Source organism: Manacus candei, unplaced genomic scaffold (assembly GCF_025592945.1).
Source record: "Manacus candei isolate 608988 ecotype Guabito, Panama unplaced genomic scaffold, ASM2559294v1 h1tg000060l, whole genome shotgun sequence".
Taxonomy (NCBI): domain Eukaryota; kingdom Metazoa; phylum Chordata; class Aves; order Passeriformes; family Pipridae; genus Manacus; species Manacus candei.
This window is the reverse complement of record NW_026138108.1, coordinates 2,697,619-2,715,390: the sequence shown is the minus strand read 5'-3', so window position 1 is coordinate 2,715,390 and position 17,772 is coordinate 2,697,619. Positions and strand designations below refer to the sequence as shown.

General features: G+C 47.4%; 2 protein-coding genes across 12 annotated transcripts in view; both read right to left on the bottom strand.

The window, feature by feature from the left end:
- Nucleotides 1-6,547, bottom strand: part of CD151 (CD151 molecule (Raph blood group)) — a 34,776-nt gene extending 28,229 nt beyond the window's left edge. The window contains exon 1 of one of the 2 annotated variants that reach the window (XM_051804221.1): nt 6,488-6,547. The gene's annotated coding sequence lies outside the window, so the exon portion shown is untranslated. Of the gene's footprint in view, nt 1-6,013; nt 6,126-6,487 lie in introns of those variants that run through there. The other variant, XM_051804219.1, reaches the window with a different exon arrangement.
- Nucleotides 6,548-11,054: 4,507 nt separating this feature from the next.
- Nucleotides 11,055-17,772, bottom strand: part of CRACR2B (calcium release activated channel regulator 2B) — a 44,960-nt gene continuing 38,242 nt past the window's right edge. For all 10 annotated transcript variants that reach the window (XM_051804210.1, XM_051804212.1, XM_051804213.1 and 7 more), the window contains 4 exons: nt 15,168-15,282; nt 13,391-13,498; nt 12,599-12,675; nt 11,055-11,582 (listed from right to left, as the gene is read on the bottom strand). In XM_051804210.1, coding sequence (XP_051660170.1) covers nt 11,498-11,582; nt 12,599-12,675; nt 13,391-13,498; nt 15,168-15,282 — 385 coding nt within the window. In that variant the 3' untranslated portion in view covers nt 11,055-11,497. The remainder of the gene's footprint in view (nt 11,583-12,598; nt 12,676-13,390; nt 13,499-15,167; nt 15,283-17,772) is intronic.

The following is a 17,772-nucleotide window of genomic DNA, read 5'->3' as shown; positions in this document are numbered from 1 at the left end:
ATGAACGAACACAGGAGCTCAGCAGGAGGAAAAAAACCAGACAACTGACACTCAAAGATGCAGAAATCAGCCTGACAGTTCTTCCTCCCCAAATATAGAAAGAGGTCCTCCCAGTAACAGGAAAGTTGTCCTCCCAAAAGCCCTCCAAGTGGACAAAGTACATTGGAGACCACATCAAATCTCTCCTCACCTCTGGCAGACCTCTTGCCTAAGCCAAGTCTCTCAGCAAAGATGAAAGGAGGCTACTCCATATAGCAAGGAGGGACCTGGAACTAACCACAGCTCAACTCCTCAGCAAGGTGTACTTCCACAAAGGACTCAACTCATCCCTTCTGTGCTACAACAGCCAAACCCAGAAGAACAAAGTATGTTCCTGTACACACATTCCTTGCACACAGCACTTGACACACAGCCCCAAGAGCCCTCCCTGCTCCAGCACTGGCTGCTCCAAGGCAGTGCTTGCCACACGTGTCCGTGTGCCTGGCTTCTGTGCTCACCGTACACCGCTGTGATGGCACACACAGCTCCCCAACACCTCCCAGGAGCTCTGCATGGAGCTCACAGTGACCATGGAGGAAAACAGAAAAATCATCTCTGTTTCCAGAGCAATGTGGGGGTGAGATATGGGATATGAATTTCTCCCTTCTGGATTCCACCAAAGCTATTAAGAGATACTGACATTCACAGGCCATGACTCACGCCTGCCTTGTCAGGCACTACAGAAGTCCCGCTCACTGGCTGGCATGCCAGAAATGTCAGCACGGCTGGCATCTGCCAGCTGACTCTGTTAGATATATAAATTAGACCAAAACCATCCTTCCCCTGTATTTTCTTTATTGTTGCAGCATGGTGGTCACTGAGGATCAGAGCATTCCCTGAAAACATAACCATGCAGGCACTACAGCTCCTGCTCTGGCAGGTAACAGGTCAGCAATGCACTTCAGACAAAACAGAAACCTCTCCCCCAGTAATTCCTACCTCAAACCACTCTTGGTCCCAGTTTTAACTGGATCTCATTAGTGAAGGAGTCAAAGAATATGTTGTTCATACTCCAGCTATGTTGGTAAGTCATACACTGGAATTTAAAGAGCTGCCGAGGACTTTTTTCAATAGTGCAAAACAGCAATTATCTGCTTGAACCTTCTTCTGTCAACTTCTTCCCCATAGGAGCAGAAGTGTTCCAGGGTGAGGTACCAGACACATTTTCACCTTGCCCATTTGTACTGTGCAGCAGATCTTTCTCCCACAGCATCTCCAAAAGGTGTTTCTTTCTCTCAACCTGTCCCTCTCCTACAGTAGCAAAGACATCTGTGAAACATGCTGCAGATTTCAGCACAACTCCACAACTTCTTAGGAATGTACAACTTCCATGCTGCAGCTACAGGGACAAATTTCACCAAACCACAGGCACTTTGCCTTACAACTCCTTCCACTGCCCCAGATCCCCACTGCTGTTTCCTTTCCTATAAAAGTAAAAAGAACCTGGGTTGAACAAGTGAACTTTGCTCCTTTTGCATTCAGCTCCGGTACCAGCCACAGATAAGAAACAATGGTCAATGCCAAACATTTTATGTCACCTACTTCTGCCTCGGTTTTTCTTTCATCAGCCTCATTACCGCCGCCAGGAACAACCTGTAGGTCTGAGCAACATCCTCTCTTGCAACTCCCACATCTCATTTCCACCTCTCTCAAGAGGCTGTGCCACACCCCACATCCTGCACGCTCCCTCTCTTGGATGCACTCACCTCAGCAGGCAGGAAAGGCAACTCCTCAGCAGCCTACACGGATGCAGCGTTAATCATGAGCGATTTGCACGGTGTGTATTTGGTTGGCTGCACCCTGTGGACAGTGCCTGTGGGTCACCATTCAAATGAATTTAAACAGCTGCCAAGGACACTTCATCAACCACCTCAGAACATAATTCCTGATGTCCTCCCTTATCCCACTAAGCCAGTATCCTGCCTCCAATAGTGTCCAACACTGCTGGCATCAAAACTATGCATGAAATACACACACAAATACATATGTATCAATAACTGCATGAAAAGCCCAGCTGACATGTCATGGCCTCTATTCATGCTTGCATCCTTCTACACAGCCGGATACAGTTTCAGTCCCGCTGTTGACCTTACTGCATTCCTGCCCAAAATGCACCCACGGAGCTGCACAGCACTTTTCCGGCTCAGACTGGAGAGTCATAACCACCCAACCAGCACAAGGAACTTAGGTTAGAAACACAGACCAAGCTGGTCATACCCACATGCCCAGGCCACAAAACACACCTCTTACTCTGCCATGCAATGCCAGGAGTGCAAAATAGTCATCACCCTCCTGCTCATTTTGCTGGAGTTGTATTACTGTCAGCATCCACAACACAGGACTAATAGGACTGCCTGAATTCATTCCCTGGGATCCCAGGCTGTTGAGATCACAAGCAGAGGAGTCTGGCAGGCAGGACAGAGAGCAGCACTAACGAGAGAGATGCCCATCAGCAGTGCTGCTATTACAGTGCAGATCCTTGCCAAGAGGGCCTGGCAGCCAACAGTTTTTGAGCTGTGGGGAGAGATGGAACGAGATGCTCTCCCCAGAACTGACCCAACACCTCATCTCCACTCCGCAGGCCTGTCATTCCTCATTTCTCTCTCCACATCTTGGCTTCAGACATGGGGTGGCAGGGAAAAGCATGTTTCTTAGAGACTGGGAAGATGGTCACCATCCTGGGGGAAAGCTCTATCAAAATGCACATGCAAAAAAGAATGGGGAAATGGGGCGATTTTACAGTGACACTGCTCATTTTATTTCGGCTTTGCTGTGGCAAAAGAAAAAATCACATTCAGGGTCTGAAAGACAGGATGAGTGGGTGAGACCTGTATAATCTTGAAGGTTTTTAAACAACCAGGGAGGCTTAGGTTTCTGTTCCTTGCAGAACAGAAGGAAGCCTCCTTCCTTGAGGGAAGCTGAGATGAGCTGTCATTTCCAGGAGTGCCCCTCCCTCAGGCTTTCCATGACCTCAGCTGTCAGGGCACACACTTAGTGAGAGCTAGAGATAATCCAATGTCAAACCCAGAGCAGAGAGTAGAGTAGAGGAGTAGGAGAACATCCTCTCAGGAGGTTTCAAGAGCAAGACTGATGAGGCCACTGGGGATAGTAATGGTAGACTGGGACAGGAGAAAGCAAAGCTACCTCTTTTTGCTTATCAGAGTCACTTATTTTTTTCTTTCCAAGCTTTTGTTTTAAACAGAGAAACAGTATGATTGCTTTATAAATGACCACATCACCTGGAAACACCAGACAGGATAGTCTGCCACATACAGGTACAGGTGGTGATAGAGATGTTACAGGTACAAATACACGTAAATATGTATTTTCCTTCTATGCATAAGAAGCAGCTCAAATGCGCTCCTTAGAGCAGAATCCAAACTACGCAGAAGCAACAAGTGAGTTTACCTGTGGGATGACCTGGCTAGAAGAGACACAGCTCACCAGTCAACCTCTTCAGGGCTGTTTCAAGAGCAAGGGAGTTGTTGCCTTCTATGTATGTGCAATGGAAACAGCTAGAGTTGTGATACAACTTTTATTAGCTGGGAATAATATAATACGCCTGTTGGAAGCTTCCTAAGGGTAAAGAGAGCACTTCACCAGCCACTCCCACCTAGCATTTTTCCTTGACAAGGGAATACAAGCAGCTTTCTTCCACCCCCTTGTTGAAGAATCTCAAAGACACAAACTTCTGGAGGCTGCACTGAAAGTAGCCTTTGCACATCCAGCATTTTGGCAGTGTGTGCCTTACTGTATTTGAAGAGAAGCCTCAGAACCCTGCCCACTTCCAAACTGGCATAAGACTTCCCTCTGCAGAAGGGGGCTGGGAAACTAAAGCTTTGCAGAAAAATCTTCTTGGGTTGGTATTCCCTGCTTACTCAGAAAATTCATTACTTTTGTACCAAATCCAAGAGGACAACCACAATGGCAACAGGACTGTAGTAGCTCCCATTACCCTGCACTCCGGTCTCTGCACTAAGAACAATCCGCCTTTAACACACCTGCTTTGAGGCAGGTGAAAGAAAACTTGACTATTAAACTCCCACAAAATGTACCACAGGACAGACTAACCACGTTAGACTCCAGTGTAAAATGAGGTGTCACACATGGGACATTGTTTCAAGCACTCAGAAAAGGTGTGTTCTTAGTGTTTCCTGGAGCCAAAATAGAGCAGGGATCGCCAGGACTTCTTATACCAGGAACTGGGGGAGTCATTCTCCTCCACTGCAGAAAGACTCCACTGAGAAGGTAAGCCATTATTTTAAAAAAGCCACAGGCCAATGAACATGTGCAACAGTTTGGAATGAAACGTGCTTTTTACAGAAATACAGCATAAGGACAGAAGGACATACAGATCAGGAACCCAAAGACATCATCAGCAAACTATAGAGCAAGGATGTGATCCAAGGAGAGTCATACAGAGGAGCTCAAAAGCTGACACCTCCTCCAGCTCACAACTCAAGCTTTCAGCATCTGACTCAAATTACTGGCACGTAACAGCAGCTGTAGCAAACCAGAGCCCAGGCCCACCTGTGCAAGGCAGCATTACGCCTTCGACAGGGACCTGTCACCAGATGCCTCACAGAAAACATAAGTGATGCTGCCCCACCTTCCAACAATCCAATTCCTCGTTGCCCAGCTCATAACAATCTGCAGACTGGAACTGCCTGTTCTAGGCACACAAACAGCTTCAGAGAGGATAAATGCACTAAAACTTTCGCATCAACTTTTCTAGTTTCTGTGAGCTCAGCAACAGCTCAGCAGAGAGAGGCACTCTGCTCCCTCCATCACAGGCAGTCCTCTTTGGCAGCAGCGAGAGTCACCCAGCAAGACTGGGATGGACCTTTGACTGGTGACATGCTTAGAGACTCTTCAGCCTCAACAGTACCAGGCGGCAGACATCCATCCCAGTAAAAGCTTCCCTAAGAATGTTGGCAGTGGCCTCCTAGGTGGCAAAGGAAACATATTTTGGTAAAAGGGACTTATTTCAAAACTGTTTCAACAAAATGGCCACTACTGGGCCACCTCTGATGAGTTATGTTAATCAACCCTTGTTCTAGAAGGCACTATGTGAACTCTCAAAGCAAGCCAGGAAGAGCTGTAGGGGGACAAAGGAAGCGAAGCAGTGTCATTTAAGGGATGCTACAGAGTAACTTGAAATAAAGATATGTCATTGCTAAAATTCAACAGGATACTGCAACATGTTGATTACAAAAGCGCTCAGGAAAAGTCAGACTTTTTTTTAAATTTACATCAGTTTATGTTCCTTATGAGATGACATGGGGCAAAGGCTACCGGGAAAGACTCCTCATGGAAAGCAATACTGCGGTACATCATCAACCATCAACACCTGCTCCCCCTGATCCAGCTTCCAGAGAATGAAGGAAACACAACATCGCCTGGACCGTGTGGTAAACAAGGGCTCCCTCTCTCTCTCCTCCGCCTCCAAGGGTCCTGCAAGCCCAGCATAAAGGCCAAGTCTTTAATTGTACAACAGGGAGACTTAAGTGAACAAAAGACAGAGGGGGATAATAATCGTTTCACAAGATTATGGCAAGATTCAGAACACCTTTACTAATGCACCGGCTATGCAAAGCTTCTGACACCACCCGCAACAGGTTAAAACAGTTTTCTAAGGAAAAAAAAAAACACAACACCAAAACAACAAAAAGCATGCAAGGGTCGAGCCCCTGCGAAGCTGTGCAATGGCACGGGGCGCTAGAGGGGAGGCACAGCAGCGCTGCGATAGAGCCGGGCTCGGCTGACCGCGGCCAGGTGCTCAAGGGGCCCGGGGTGCCGGGAGGGCGCGCCGGGGCCCCGCTGCCGCACAGGGGCCCAAGGGCACCGCTTCGTCCCCGCTGCCCCGGCACCGCCGCCCCCAGCCCCTTCTCCGGCCCCGCTCCCCGAGGCCGCCGCGCCCCCCGCCTCCCCTCCCTGCCGCCGGTGCCGCCATTTCGGGGGCGCCCCGCCTCACCCTCCGCAGCCGCTCCGCGCCGCCGCACGCCCCGACCTGCCGCGCTGCCTCGGAGGGAGGGAAGGCACCCCCTGAGGAGGGCGGGAGGGAGGCGCGGCCGGCCCAGCCCACCCTAGCCCGGGCCGCCTCCCCCCCGTCGCCCCGGCGCTCGCTCCGGGCCCGGCCCCGATTCGCCCCGGGGCCGCTGCTGCCCCTGCCCGTGGGAGCGGCGGGCCGAGCGCGGCGGTGCCACCGCGGCCCCGGCAGCCCTGAACGTGGCTCTGGGCTCCCGGGCCTCTCGCTGCCATCTCCATTGCCGCAGGCAACGCGTTACAGCGAACTCCCAACTGAAGCGGCTTCTTTTTTTTTTTTTTAAGGCGTCAAACTTGGTTGTTAAAGAGTTTTCCATGAAACACCCTGTAAATCAAGATCAAGCCCTGACTGGCACATTGCCTCATCCTTCCATTACCTCACTTTCAGCCGCAGCCCACATACCTCTGTGCGGAGCAGCCCTGAGCTGCGAGAAAGGCCCTTGCCTCCTCCCCTCCATGGCTGAGTAGCCTCACATGGTTTTTCAGGGATGGGGTGAAGGGAGGAGATCTGGGCAGGGAGGGAGGAGGTATGGGCAGGGAGGGAGGAGGTATGGGCAGGGATCGAGGGAAAATGCCAGTTTAGGATCTCCTGGGTTCTTGCCCCAAGTGTGACATTTAACCTCTCCATGTGCCCAACTCAAAAATCACATCATCCTTCCCAAGAAGTAAACTCAATCCTCTCTTCCTCAGCTGATGGGAATCCTGCCTAAGCTTTGCCTTGGAGCTGCTGGAGGGCCAAGTGATAGAGTAGAGCCCTGGGGGACCAGGTCATGCTTACACACTGGTAGGTTTTTTGCAGGGAGTGTGTGGCAGAGCCTGGAAACCACAAACTCCTGGAAGCCCCAAACTGCTGGAAGCCCCTGCCCCAGGCCTCAGCCCCCAGCCCTCCTTGGAGGAGCCTCAGGTACCCCGCTCCACTGGGCTGCTACCTTCTTGCCATGTCCAGGGATTTCTTGCACAAAGAGGAGAAAACAACCCCCTGCCCCGGCAGATTTGGGTCAGCAAACAGGCACGACCAGGCACAAGTGTTGTCTGCACAGAAATCATGTGGCTAAAGGTGAGATACACCACAGGACCCCCCACTCCCAGTTCTCAGCTTGCTGCCGGAGTAATAGATATTTACTGGAGATACCTGTTTGCCTCGAAAAGACTAATTTTACCTGGTCAGGTGTCCTGTGGACTAGTAATTTCAGAAGAAGCACACAGCTACAGTTGTGTTTGCAGAACAGGGCCTTACCAAACCACATGGCTTGATACATATATAAAACATGCCTTGCAGGCTGGAGAGTCCGGAGAGGGATTATTGTAGCCACACCAACAGAAATTTCCGTGTGACTCATAAGCAGCCAGTTAAGTAATGAACATCTGCTAACAAAGCTCTGAATTGCAGGACTATGGGTCTATTGGAATTGAGTGGGAGATTCCCAAACAGAGCTTTAAAGGTGTATAGCATGGGCTGTGAGATATGTTAATACTTGGAGATTAAGTACTTGGTGTCTCTCTCTCTCTCTATATATATATATGTATACACGCTAAGCAATTAACAAGTAAAAAGAGCCTGAAAAGAAACAAACAGAAGAAGGTGACATGACAGGCTGCATGATCCCCATAGTCAGAACTCATTAAATGTGTGTAAATGGAAACTGTCCCTTGGAGTTCACACTGCTGGAATAAAGAAAGTAGAGGAAAACAACATCTCAAACCTTTGCAATTCCCACATTTGTCCTATGGGAAAGCTTTAAACTTAACACCGTGGCTTAATGCTCTCTTTTCAGCCCTGTTTTGGCTTTTCCAAGAGATGCTGTCAGGCTAATCCTCTTACGCTTACCCTTAGCATATTAACATGAAAGAGACAAGTGAAACCCAAAGCAGAGTGAGGTCCCTTTGCCAGCATGCAGAGATTGGTGGCACCATGGCTGCTTATCAGAGCAGCTGCTGTGTTTTTTTTTGCTTTTGCCCCTAAATCTGATTGTATACACAGCTGCACTGTTGCCTGTGCCAGGATAAGGCTTCCTGGGCTATAAAAAGAGTACTTTCTTGTGATAGGATTCCAAAATACCTTACAGGGTATGTGCAAAATGTCACTTGTTTCCTAAGAGACTGCAGCCAATATGGTGAAGGAATAAGGCCCTGGGCAGTCTTATTTTGCATCCTCACTCATCTCGTGCCACCTCAGGATGTCTCCATTATTTGCTTTTTATTTCTGCTGCAGTTTCCAGCAGTCACTTGCAAAGGGTGACTGCTCCTAGTCTTCCATTTAGAGGCAGGAGAGATTCTGACACAACAGGAGGATGTAGTAAAATTAAGAATTTTGTGGAAACTCTGCTCTAGTTTGGGTCTGATATCAGACAGGTTTAAAAACTAACAACATGCACCTTCAGACTGTATCTGGGTCTTCCAACAGGAATTATTGTGCTGAGAGACAAAAAGGGCAACAAAAGACCTTCCAGTAATAAACCCCATCCTGGTGCTTACTGTTGTCCAAGCACAACCCGCTCAAACTCTGTGCCATTTTGTCATGCTTGAAACAAAAATCCACCTTTTCCTGCTAAAAAAAAAAAAAGATGAAGTTACAATGAACTACTTGTGTTATCAATTTACAGCAGGGGAAATGAGTAATAATTTGTTTGGTCAAAACTGCAGAGTGATTAATTCTGTAATGCATGAACATCCAGCTGGAGCCATGCCAAGGCACAACGATTAAAAGCAACCAAATTCATAACTCTAGTGAAAAGGATGCATGGGACATTAATAAAATAAAGGTTTAGTTCTACAGATATAGGTAACAAGGTGAGAACATGCTCTCTCTGAAAGCACTACACACCCAGACACTGGGGAAGCATCTCCCCTTTTTCTCGTCCCTGCTCTGCCTTCCCTGATCAGCTGGACTCTGGCTGCTTGAAAGAGGTAAAAAAAGACTGGAGATTAATTTCTCCTCTGCTGCCTCCAAGACATGGGCTCTTGATCGACTCTCTCCCTACTTACAAGACCCCCTGTGTACCATCATGGGGGAGAGGCAACATCCTGAGCAGTGAGAAGTCACTACAATCGCTGAAGATGGGAGGCTGAATCTCTTGCAGCATCTGAAAAAAATCTCTCAACACAATGGTTTGTAAGACAGCATTTCTTTATTATCTGTACTGTTTGCACACTAAGAAAACACGCTTAAGGTTGTACATTAAAAGAACCTGGTAGTTCTTGCCATTGCAATATGACAGCACTGATCAAGGTACTACACAGACTGCCTGTATTTGTGTGTCAACTGTAATTTCATGCCTTTGTCTTTGATGTGCTCTGTACAGAGTGTTGGAGGCGCAGGTTCAGAACATTAGCTACTGCTCTCTTCCTTCTGCAGCAGCTTCCCAAATCCTGCTGCTGCAGGTAAGTAACTTAGCATTACGGATGCGCCACGACCAAAGACACCAATTCTTGGCCAGCCACTCCATGTTAACCGGCACCTGGAGCTCCCCTAACACAGGTGGTGGGTTCGACCTGTTCAACAGGTGATAATAATGCCTGTGCTCCTTCACGCCTACACTGGTTAGAAAGTCACATCTATGTCCAGATTAGAGGTGTTTTCTGAAAACAGAGATGATTTCCCTTCCCACACATTGTTTCTTGCAAACACAAGGAGTGCCACTGGCAGCACTGCTGGTGTTACTCTAGGCTCCACACTAGCTACCCTGGTTTTGGACCTTTTCTAACTTTCTGCCTCTTAGTTTCTGGAAGGCATTACTGCAGTTAAACACAATGTGAGCCACAGCCAGCCAACAGTAAGGACTGAGCAGGACCTTATTACTTTTGGGTATTCGTTTTACTCAGAAATCCTGCTCTTGCAGAGAAAAACTTCCTTTCCTATCTGGAGTAAAGGGCACCAGGAGGAACCATGGAAATTCTTTGTAACACTGGAGGCCTGTAAGTGACTCAGAGCACTTTTCCTGCATGGGATATTCCCAAAGAAATTTGTGCAATAAATAGACATTCAGAGTAACCACCTTATCCCAAGGGAGGAAAGACAGTGGACAAATACAGGCCTTCCCATGCTGCAAGGTTGGGGGGACTGCTTCAAGGCTGCAGGAACACATCTTGTGCCCAAAATGTCAGTCGCATGAACAGGCTCAAAGGTGAAAGGGAACAGAGCATTACCAAAAAGGTCACTTAGTCCTACAAGGCTTTAAGAGCAACCGAGCTACAAAGCAGAAAGCATCACACCCCAGAGCACACCAGGTGCTCCATGCCCAGGCACAGCTGCAGCTCTGCCAACAGGCACATGGCTGGGGCCAGTTTCTACCTCAGCCCTCCCCTCCCCTCGCTCTACTTTGCCCCACTCCTGAGCAACAAGAAGGCCCCTTCCCAATGGAAACAGGTTCAGTCCAGCTCTTTCTCAGGCCCCTCACCAGGAAAGTGAGGTTGTTGCACAAGGTCACTGCAAGAGAAAAAGCTGCATTTGACACAAGCAGCTGCCTTGTGCTTCCAGCCCAGGTACATTTGAAAGCACTGCGGGAAAGGCAGTTCCAAGTTGCCGGATATTCTTCAGGAAAAAATAGGAGAATGGGAGGAAACAGGCAGCGTTCAACCTTAAAACAGGCTATATATGGCTCCCCTAGTTTGTACAGCACAGCTCTGGCAATGGGTTATGAATCAGCAACACATGTCAGCACCTGTGAGTCCCAGGGCAACTGCTCTGTGTTCAGTAAACAGTAGGAGAGGGACAGTGACAAGGTCCATTAGGGTAACAATGAGATGAAAGCCACTGGGGTGACTCATTCTATCAGTTCATACCATATTCACACATGGAATCAGTTGACTACAATATTGACAAGTCCAACTTAATTTTGGAGTAAATACAGGGCCTTATCCAGATCTTACAGGAAGTGGTGGAAGCGCTCTCACCACAGCAGGATCTCAGCTGGGCAATACTGTCACAGAGCCAAGAGGAGATGCTGTTCTCTGAGATGGATGGATCACTACTTAAAGAAACTTAAATTTGGGCTAGCTCTATCTCTTACACTAAAATTCTACTTAAGACAGCAACCATTGTGTCCTCCACTCTCTGCTGCTAGGCCAGTTCTTTACCAGAGAGAAAAGGAACAAGACTTCATCCCTTTACAGGGAAGCAAACTCTCCAGACAGAAGGCCCACTTTGTCCTATTAGCAAAGACCAGCCAAATTCCCCGAAAGAAGCAGAGGCCTCCAGAGACCAGGGCTGCATGCAGAGTTGGGAAATGAAACAGTGCAGATAATATGCACATTTTGGCCTGATTTAGTGCCTCAAAATTCACAGACTGGGAAAAGCTTCAGCTTCCCCAAATCTCTGGAGAGCTGATACCATCAGATTCAGCTTGCTTGAAAGGAACCCCCAGCTTCATGATACAGTGCTGGCACATGCCTCTTGCTGACACATTGATGTGCCTTATGTGCAGCACCCTTTCCTCCTGCCGATATCTTCCAGCTGCAGGGCATTCTCCCTCTGCCTGTCTTCTTGTGCTGTCAGCAACCTGGAAAGAGCAGCACAGACCAAGAACACAACCTGGTTACTGAGCTCTTCCTGCCAAGGCATTTGCCTCTGCCCTTTGCTCCCCACCAGCCATTTAGGATTGTAAGAAATGACTGGCCAAGAGACCGGACTTCTCTGGAAGTTGGGCTAGGTAAACCACCACACACAGAAAATAAGCATGAATTTCCAGGGAACAGGGAAAGAAACTGGACATATATAAGAGGGGACCGCATGGCTTAGTAGTCAGAGCACCAGACCAGGGTGTGAGTGGTCTGTGCCTTATTCCCAAGCTCCCACACTGATTTCAGACTCTTGGGCTGTTTGCTTCACCTGTCTGGGCCATCTTGGGCAGCAGCATGGTAATAAAGCACGCTGAAGGCATGTGCTATGGGAGACACAATTTACCTAGCTGATAAGTAAATCATCCCAGTTAATGAACAATTAGATCCTGCTGTGGATTTAACAGAGATGATGTGCAGGAGGAGGTGAAGGGATAAAAGAAGACAAAAGGATAATTTCCTTGCAAGATTTCAAATACTTTTTTTCCAAAACTATCTTTTTGTAAAAAACCTAAAAATCTTAGAGCAAACTTCTTTCAGCCTAACAAAGTGTCTTATCTCCCTTTAAAACTATTGCCACAAAAATAGCACAGTCAGTACAATGCTTAGTAAGACAGGGAAGAAAAAACCCTTAGAGCTGCATGCAGACTTCCAAAACACCAGCTTAAAATCTATAATAGTACACAAGGTTTTTGTGGTGAAATATTCAAATTAAACTCTCAATCTTGCAACAGCCAGCTCTGCCAGATGAAATTTTGTGTGTGAAAATGTCCAGTCTACAACTGGTGCTCTCCAGGTACAGAAGACAATGACCCAGAGTCAGGAAGTCAGGTCTTTTTTGCAACATGGCAGAAAGTCAGTCTCTGACACGCCCCTCTTCTTGGCCATTCCCCAGGAGAGCCCACACCAGTCACCTATAGTGGGGAAAATATCCCAGGGTGACTTCCTGTTCACTGACCTGGCCATGTGCAGCATGGGCTCCATGATGTTATAGCCAGTCATCGCACTGCACTCATAGAAGACAGCCTTGTATTCCTGCCAGAGAGCACAGCAAGCACCCATGTTGGCTGCCCCCTTTCCACCACCATTCATTCACATCCTTGGGAGCTAGTCCACCCCCACCACCAGGAACTCTTCCAAGATCATTTGGGGCCAGGAGAGTGGCTGTTATCACCCCCTCACCAGCCTAGAAAAAGGAGATGCTTTTCCAGCATTGGGGGCCCAGACAGAGCATCCAAAAGGGAGCATTGGAGAAGTTGTTCGGGAAGAGAATATATCTGCTCAGGGTACTTTAATTCCCTTACCTTTGTGTTGCAGAGTTCAGAAGATAGGGAACACCTTTGAAACCACTTTCAGCCTCCCCCCACCCAGGGGCCAAAGTCCCAGCAAGCATGCAGACAAGGGATTGAGGGAAAAGGCAGGATGATATTATAGTAAGGAGTCCTCAGATGGGAAAACAGCCATGCAAGTTTTCCTCAGAAAGACTGTAAGGAGGCATTAAGCCTCAAGAGAAATAAATGAGCCTGCCTCAAGGGCCATTGTGTGCCACATAAGAGCCACCATCTCATCCTGCCTGGTACCAGAGGGACCTTGGTACATGTTTACATTGGAGAAACAGGGGGTGAGGGAGAGCAGCAAGGTACCATACTGGAAAATGGCTCCAAGAAGGGCTTCCTGCCAGCCAGGCTGCCCTGCTAACAGCTGAAGGGGGGCTGCAAAGCAGGTCAAGCAGCAGAGCAGAGAGTCACACCTTTGCCAGCCTTTCCCCCTCCACCTTGGGCACATTCCGGGTCTCTCTCTGCACAGCATCCATTTTATTTCCAAGCAGAAAGACCACAGCTCCATCCTCGATACCTTCCTGCAAAGGAAACAGAGTAAAGGACCCTGGAAACTCAGCTGAAGGAGGGAAGTAACTCAGAGCAGATCCTTCCAGTTCATGCAAACAAGACCTTCAGCAGCACGATTAGGCCCTTTAGCTCAATAAAGGGCCATTCCTTCAGTAGCCCCAGGGATTTATGGAAGAAAGCTTAAGCTACTGGAATGTATTCCAAATCTTTGTCATGTTCAGCTGGGATGCTGAGAGAGGGGAGACAGGACATAAGTTCCTCTCAGGGAAATAACAAGCCTAAGGAAAAGCAGCTTGCCCCATAGGCTGCTGGGAATTTGAGATCAGGCAGAGCTTCTTAATAAGTTCAATAATTTTTGTGTGTATGTGTGGTACTATTCCTCTGATGTGCTGTCCTCAACTCAGTGACCCCTTGCTAAAAATTCACTGGCCAAGCAAGATAAGCAACTTTCAACTCGTACACTGTCTCTGTAGGGACTGTTTATTCTTGGAACCCTTTACATCTGGTAAAACTCCCTCAGGTTCCACTGGCTCACTAGAACATTGCCAGAGTAAGAATAGGGCTCAAAGTTATTTCCAAACTTGAGTGCCCTGGATGACATAATACAGTACCTGAACAGCTTCAAAACAAGATAAGTACACAGATGGGTAGAGGAAAAGAAGAGAGATATTACAAGTTACATATTTTGCCTGCTTTGATTTTCTGTGTGCTCAGTTTAACCTTCCTGAAAGAAGCCTGATTTTCAGAGGCTGGTTTAGTTTTGAAAATCTTAACCTTTGATCTTTTAGAGTCCAAAGAAATAGCTGAGCGGTTGTTTGTTTGTTTTTCCCAACAAGCCTGTGGAAGTTAATAATATTAGAAACCTCCATCCTATGCTTATTCATTTCACAAGCATCTTGTTTTATTTTGAGACTCAGCATAATCACAACAAAACCACCTTTCATAATTCCCATTCAACATCTTGATCATCTACACCCAACTTATTTAAATTATATAGATGGGTATTTTTGTCTCCCCAAGGAGATACAAGCCACAGATAAACGCTTTTTTTGAGAGTTTGGAAATAAAAGGCAGGAGGGCAAGTTACAATATTAATACACAGTTACCAAATAAAGAAAAAAATAGAAAAGGAAAAAATTACCAATTGTTAAAGTTGGAGCAAATGAGAGAAACCAAAAAAGCTATTCCTAATAATGCAGTCCCATCTAGAAATATCCAAACAGAGTCAGGATGTGACCATACAAAGTGCTGTGCTGCAGGTCTGAGCCTAAATGCATCAGGGCTGTCTCCCTTTCCTGTGCATAGGCTGGACACCAGGACATCTCCTTACCTGAGCACAGGTGTGATGTGACCATGTTTAGGAGATGTTGCCAATGCACATGGGCTGCTTACGAACACAGACTACTGTTGTGGCAGGTCCCACCACATGCTGCCACAGAAACAGCCCTCCTTCACTCAATGGCCTACACTGGCTTTGGTATCTTCAGCACAAAGCCCCTGGTCCCAGCCTGACTCCCACAGGCAGCACCCACAGCATCTGCTTTGATAATTCAACTCCACAAGGTCAGTAGGACCTCCTGGGGCGCTGGGGAATGTCGCTCCCAGACAGACTGTTGGAGCTGGTCTGGAGCAAGGCAGTGGCAGCACCACGAGCTTGGATAGCTGCGGTCCCGCTCTCACCTGGATGCTGCTCATCCAGTTCCGCACGGCCATGAAGGAGCACTCGGCCGTCATGTCGTACATCACCAGAATCCCATCTGCCTTCCGGAAATACTGCTTGGTAATACTCCGAAACCTGAGCCCAAACAAAACCAAAGGCACTCTCAGAACCACGGCCGTGTAATGACAAGAAACAGAGTGGGATTATCTGTCTTTCAGTGCAGGTCCTTTGCAAGGCCTGGCAGCCCCCGTGCGTGTCCCCTGGGGCTGGCGTGTACACCCTGGCGACAGGTCAGATCCTTGCACTCCTGAGGCAGGCCAGGCAGCCAAGGGTAAGCAGGAGTCTTTCCAAATGCATGGTGCTGAGAAAGCAGGAAGGAAGACCTTTGCAGGTGAGGAAGAAAGAAACAAGAATCTGCTTAGGAGGGATAGGAAAAGGAAATTGCCTACGAAAAGGGAAAGTGTTGGACAAAACATGATCTTTCTCTAGAGTCTGTAAGAATCTGCAGACTAAGCTGTACCACAGTACAAACTAGGCATGCATAATGTCTGCCCCAGTGCTGCCAAAACAGCAATTAAGATCTCAGCATCAACAGTCTGTTTACAGTCTTGAATCTCAATGCCATCATAAATAAAAAATCAGGAGTTAGACATAATTTCCAGGAAAAACTCCCACCAGACATCTACTGTGTCCTCTCCGTACCAATTAAAACCACAGGCTTGTATTTTTTGAATAAATTAAAAAAAACCCAAAAACAAACAAAAAACCCCCCCAAACCCCAAAAAACTAAATCAACAACCAAAACCAAAACAAAAAACCCCACAAAACCAAAAAACCAAACCAAAACAAAAAAAAACTGAAAAAAAAACCAACCCAAAAAACCCACCAAAACCAACAACCAAACCAAACAAACAAAAAAAACCAAAAACCAAACTCAAACCTTAAAAATCTGTAAGCAGTTTGTGACAGAGCCATGATATAACCACACTGATTGCAAACTGATGGAGTTAAATGTAACACAAGTACTGAGATCTCACTGGAAAGCTGTGTATTTCAGCCCTGCACAGGATAGCAAACTCTACTATTCTATTACGAGCCAAGAAAACCTACAGCAAGATGTGACCCTCCTGAACTCTTCAGATGATTGCCTGGAGCCTGTTCTTTCTCACTGCAATAAGGGCATGACATTCTGGCAACTACCCAACTGAGAAAGCACAGACTGTGTCTTTGGCAGTCAAGGTGCATCTCTGGAACTGCCAGACAGACCAGATGCTCCAGAAAAAACATCAAAAGGTAGCATGCACCTTTCTCCAGAAGCAGTAAAAGCTTTTGCTTCTTCCCATGTCTTCTAATTGGTATCAGGACTGAACCAAGTTCTCTCTTTCAAGCACACATCTAAGACCTGCTAATGCTAAAGATCCTTCTGCAGACAATCTCTTGAATTTGATGCAATCTGGCCCCAGTAAAATGTCACATTTTATGTCATAACTCCCCTTACTGCTGAGTTTCAGCACTGAAATATCCACAGGAGTCCTTTCAGAAATCATTATTTCTTTAGCATGAAGCTTGATTTTGGAAAAGAGAGTTGCTTTTCAACAACATACTCCTACTTAGTACATTCCCACCAGGTCTGCATGGTGACTGAGCAGACAGCGTCATTGGCATAGTTTAGGATTATAATATTCCCATGATCTCAGCTGCCTCCTGAAGGCCTGCCCCCATAACATATTTAGCCCTAAATATCCAGTACTTATTTTTGTCTGGCCCTTGAGGTTCATGGTCCCCTTGAAATAGCTTTGCATCTTAAGCTTCAAAGTGTATCCCAAGTAAAATGTGATTTACATGAAGGTAGCGATGGGCTTTCATCTCTAGTAGCAGATGAGGGTCAAGTGTGTCCTCTACTACTCTGATCCTCACCAACAGCGCTGATAACATCTAGAGATGGCCCATGCTTTCGAAACTAGAGGCCTTCAAATGGGAATCTGTGTTCACTGGTACAAAAAGCTGCACAGTCCCTCTACCAAGGATTATCGCTTCCACAAGTCTATCAGCAAAAAGGGACAGTGGGAGGGGCCAATAACCTCACTGACAGAGTCCAGCAGGGTAGTTCAAATCACCTTCCCCACAGGTCAAACTAATGCAGCTGGCTTTGACAACTGAATCCGACCTGGAAAGGTTCACACAGTCCCTCCCACCCCCTGAATAGCAGGTGGTGGTGAGCAGCTGGGGACAGGAGTAGCACAACCAAAACTGAGAACAGAATGTCTATCCAGAGCCTTAGTTTCTATCCTAACCTGCAGCCCTGTCCTGCAGCTTTTCCCAGAAGTAGGCTGATGCGGGAGAGCTTTGAGGGTTGGAGGAGCTTTGCACCTCACACCATACAGTGATCTATGGACAGACTACCTGGAGCCACAAGCATGCACATCAGACATATGGAAAACTACTTTTCTGTCAATCCTGAGAGAGATCTCCCCAGGCTCTGCTTCACAGCCAAAGCTTCTAGAAATCTCTTGAAAGAGCCCTTTGCTGCAGGTTCAGCACTGGAATAGCCGCTGTGACCTCTCTGGTCCTTCTGAAGCTAATAGTTTTCCCAGGGGTAGAAACCAGCTGCATGCACTTTCCCTT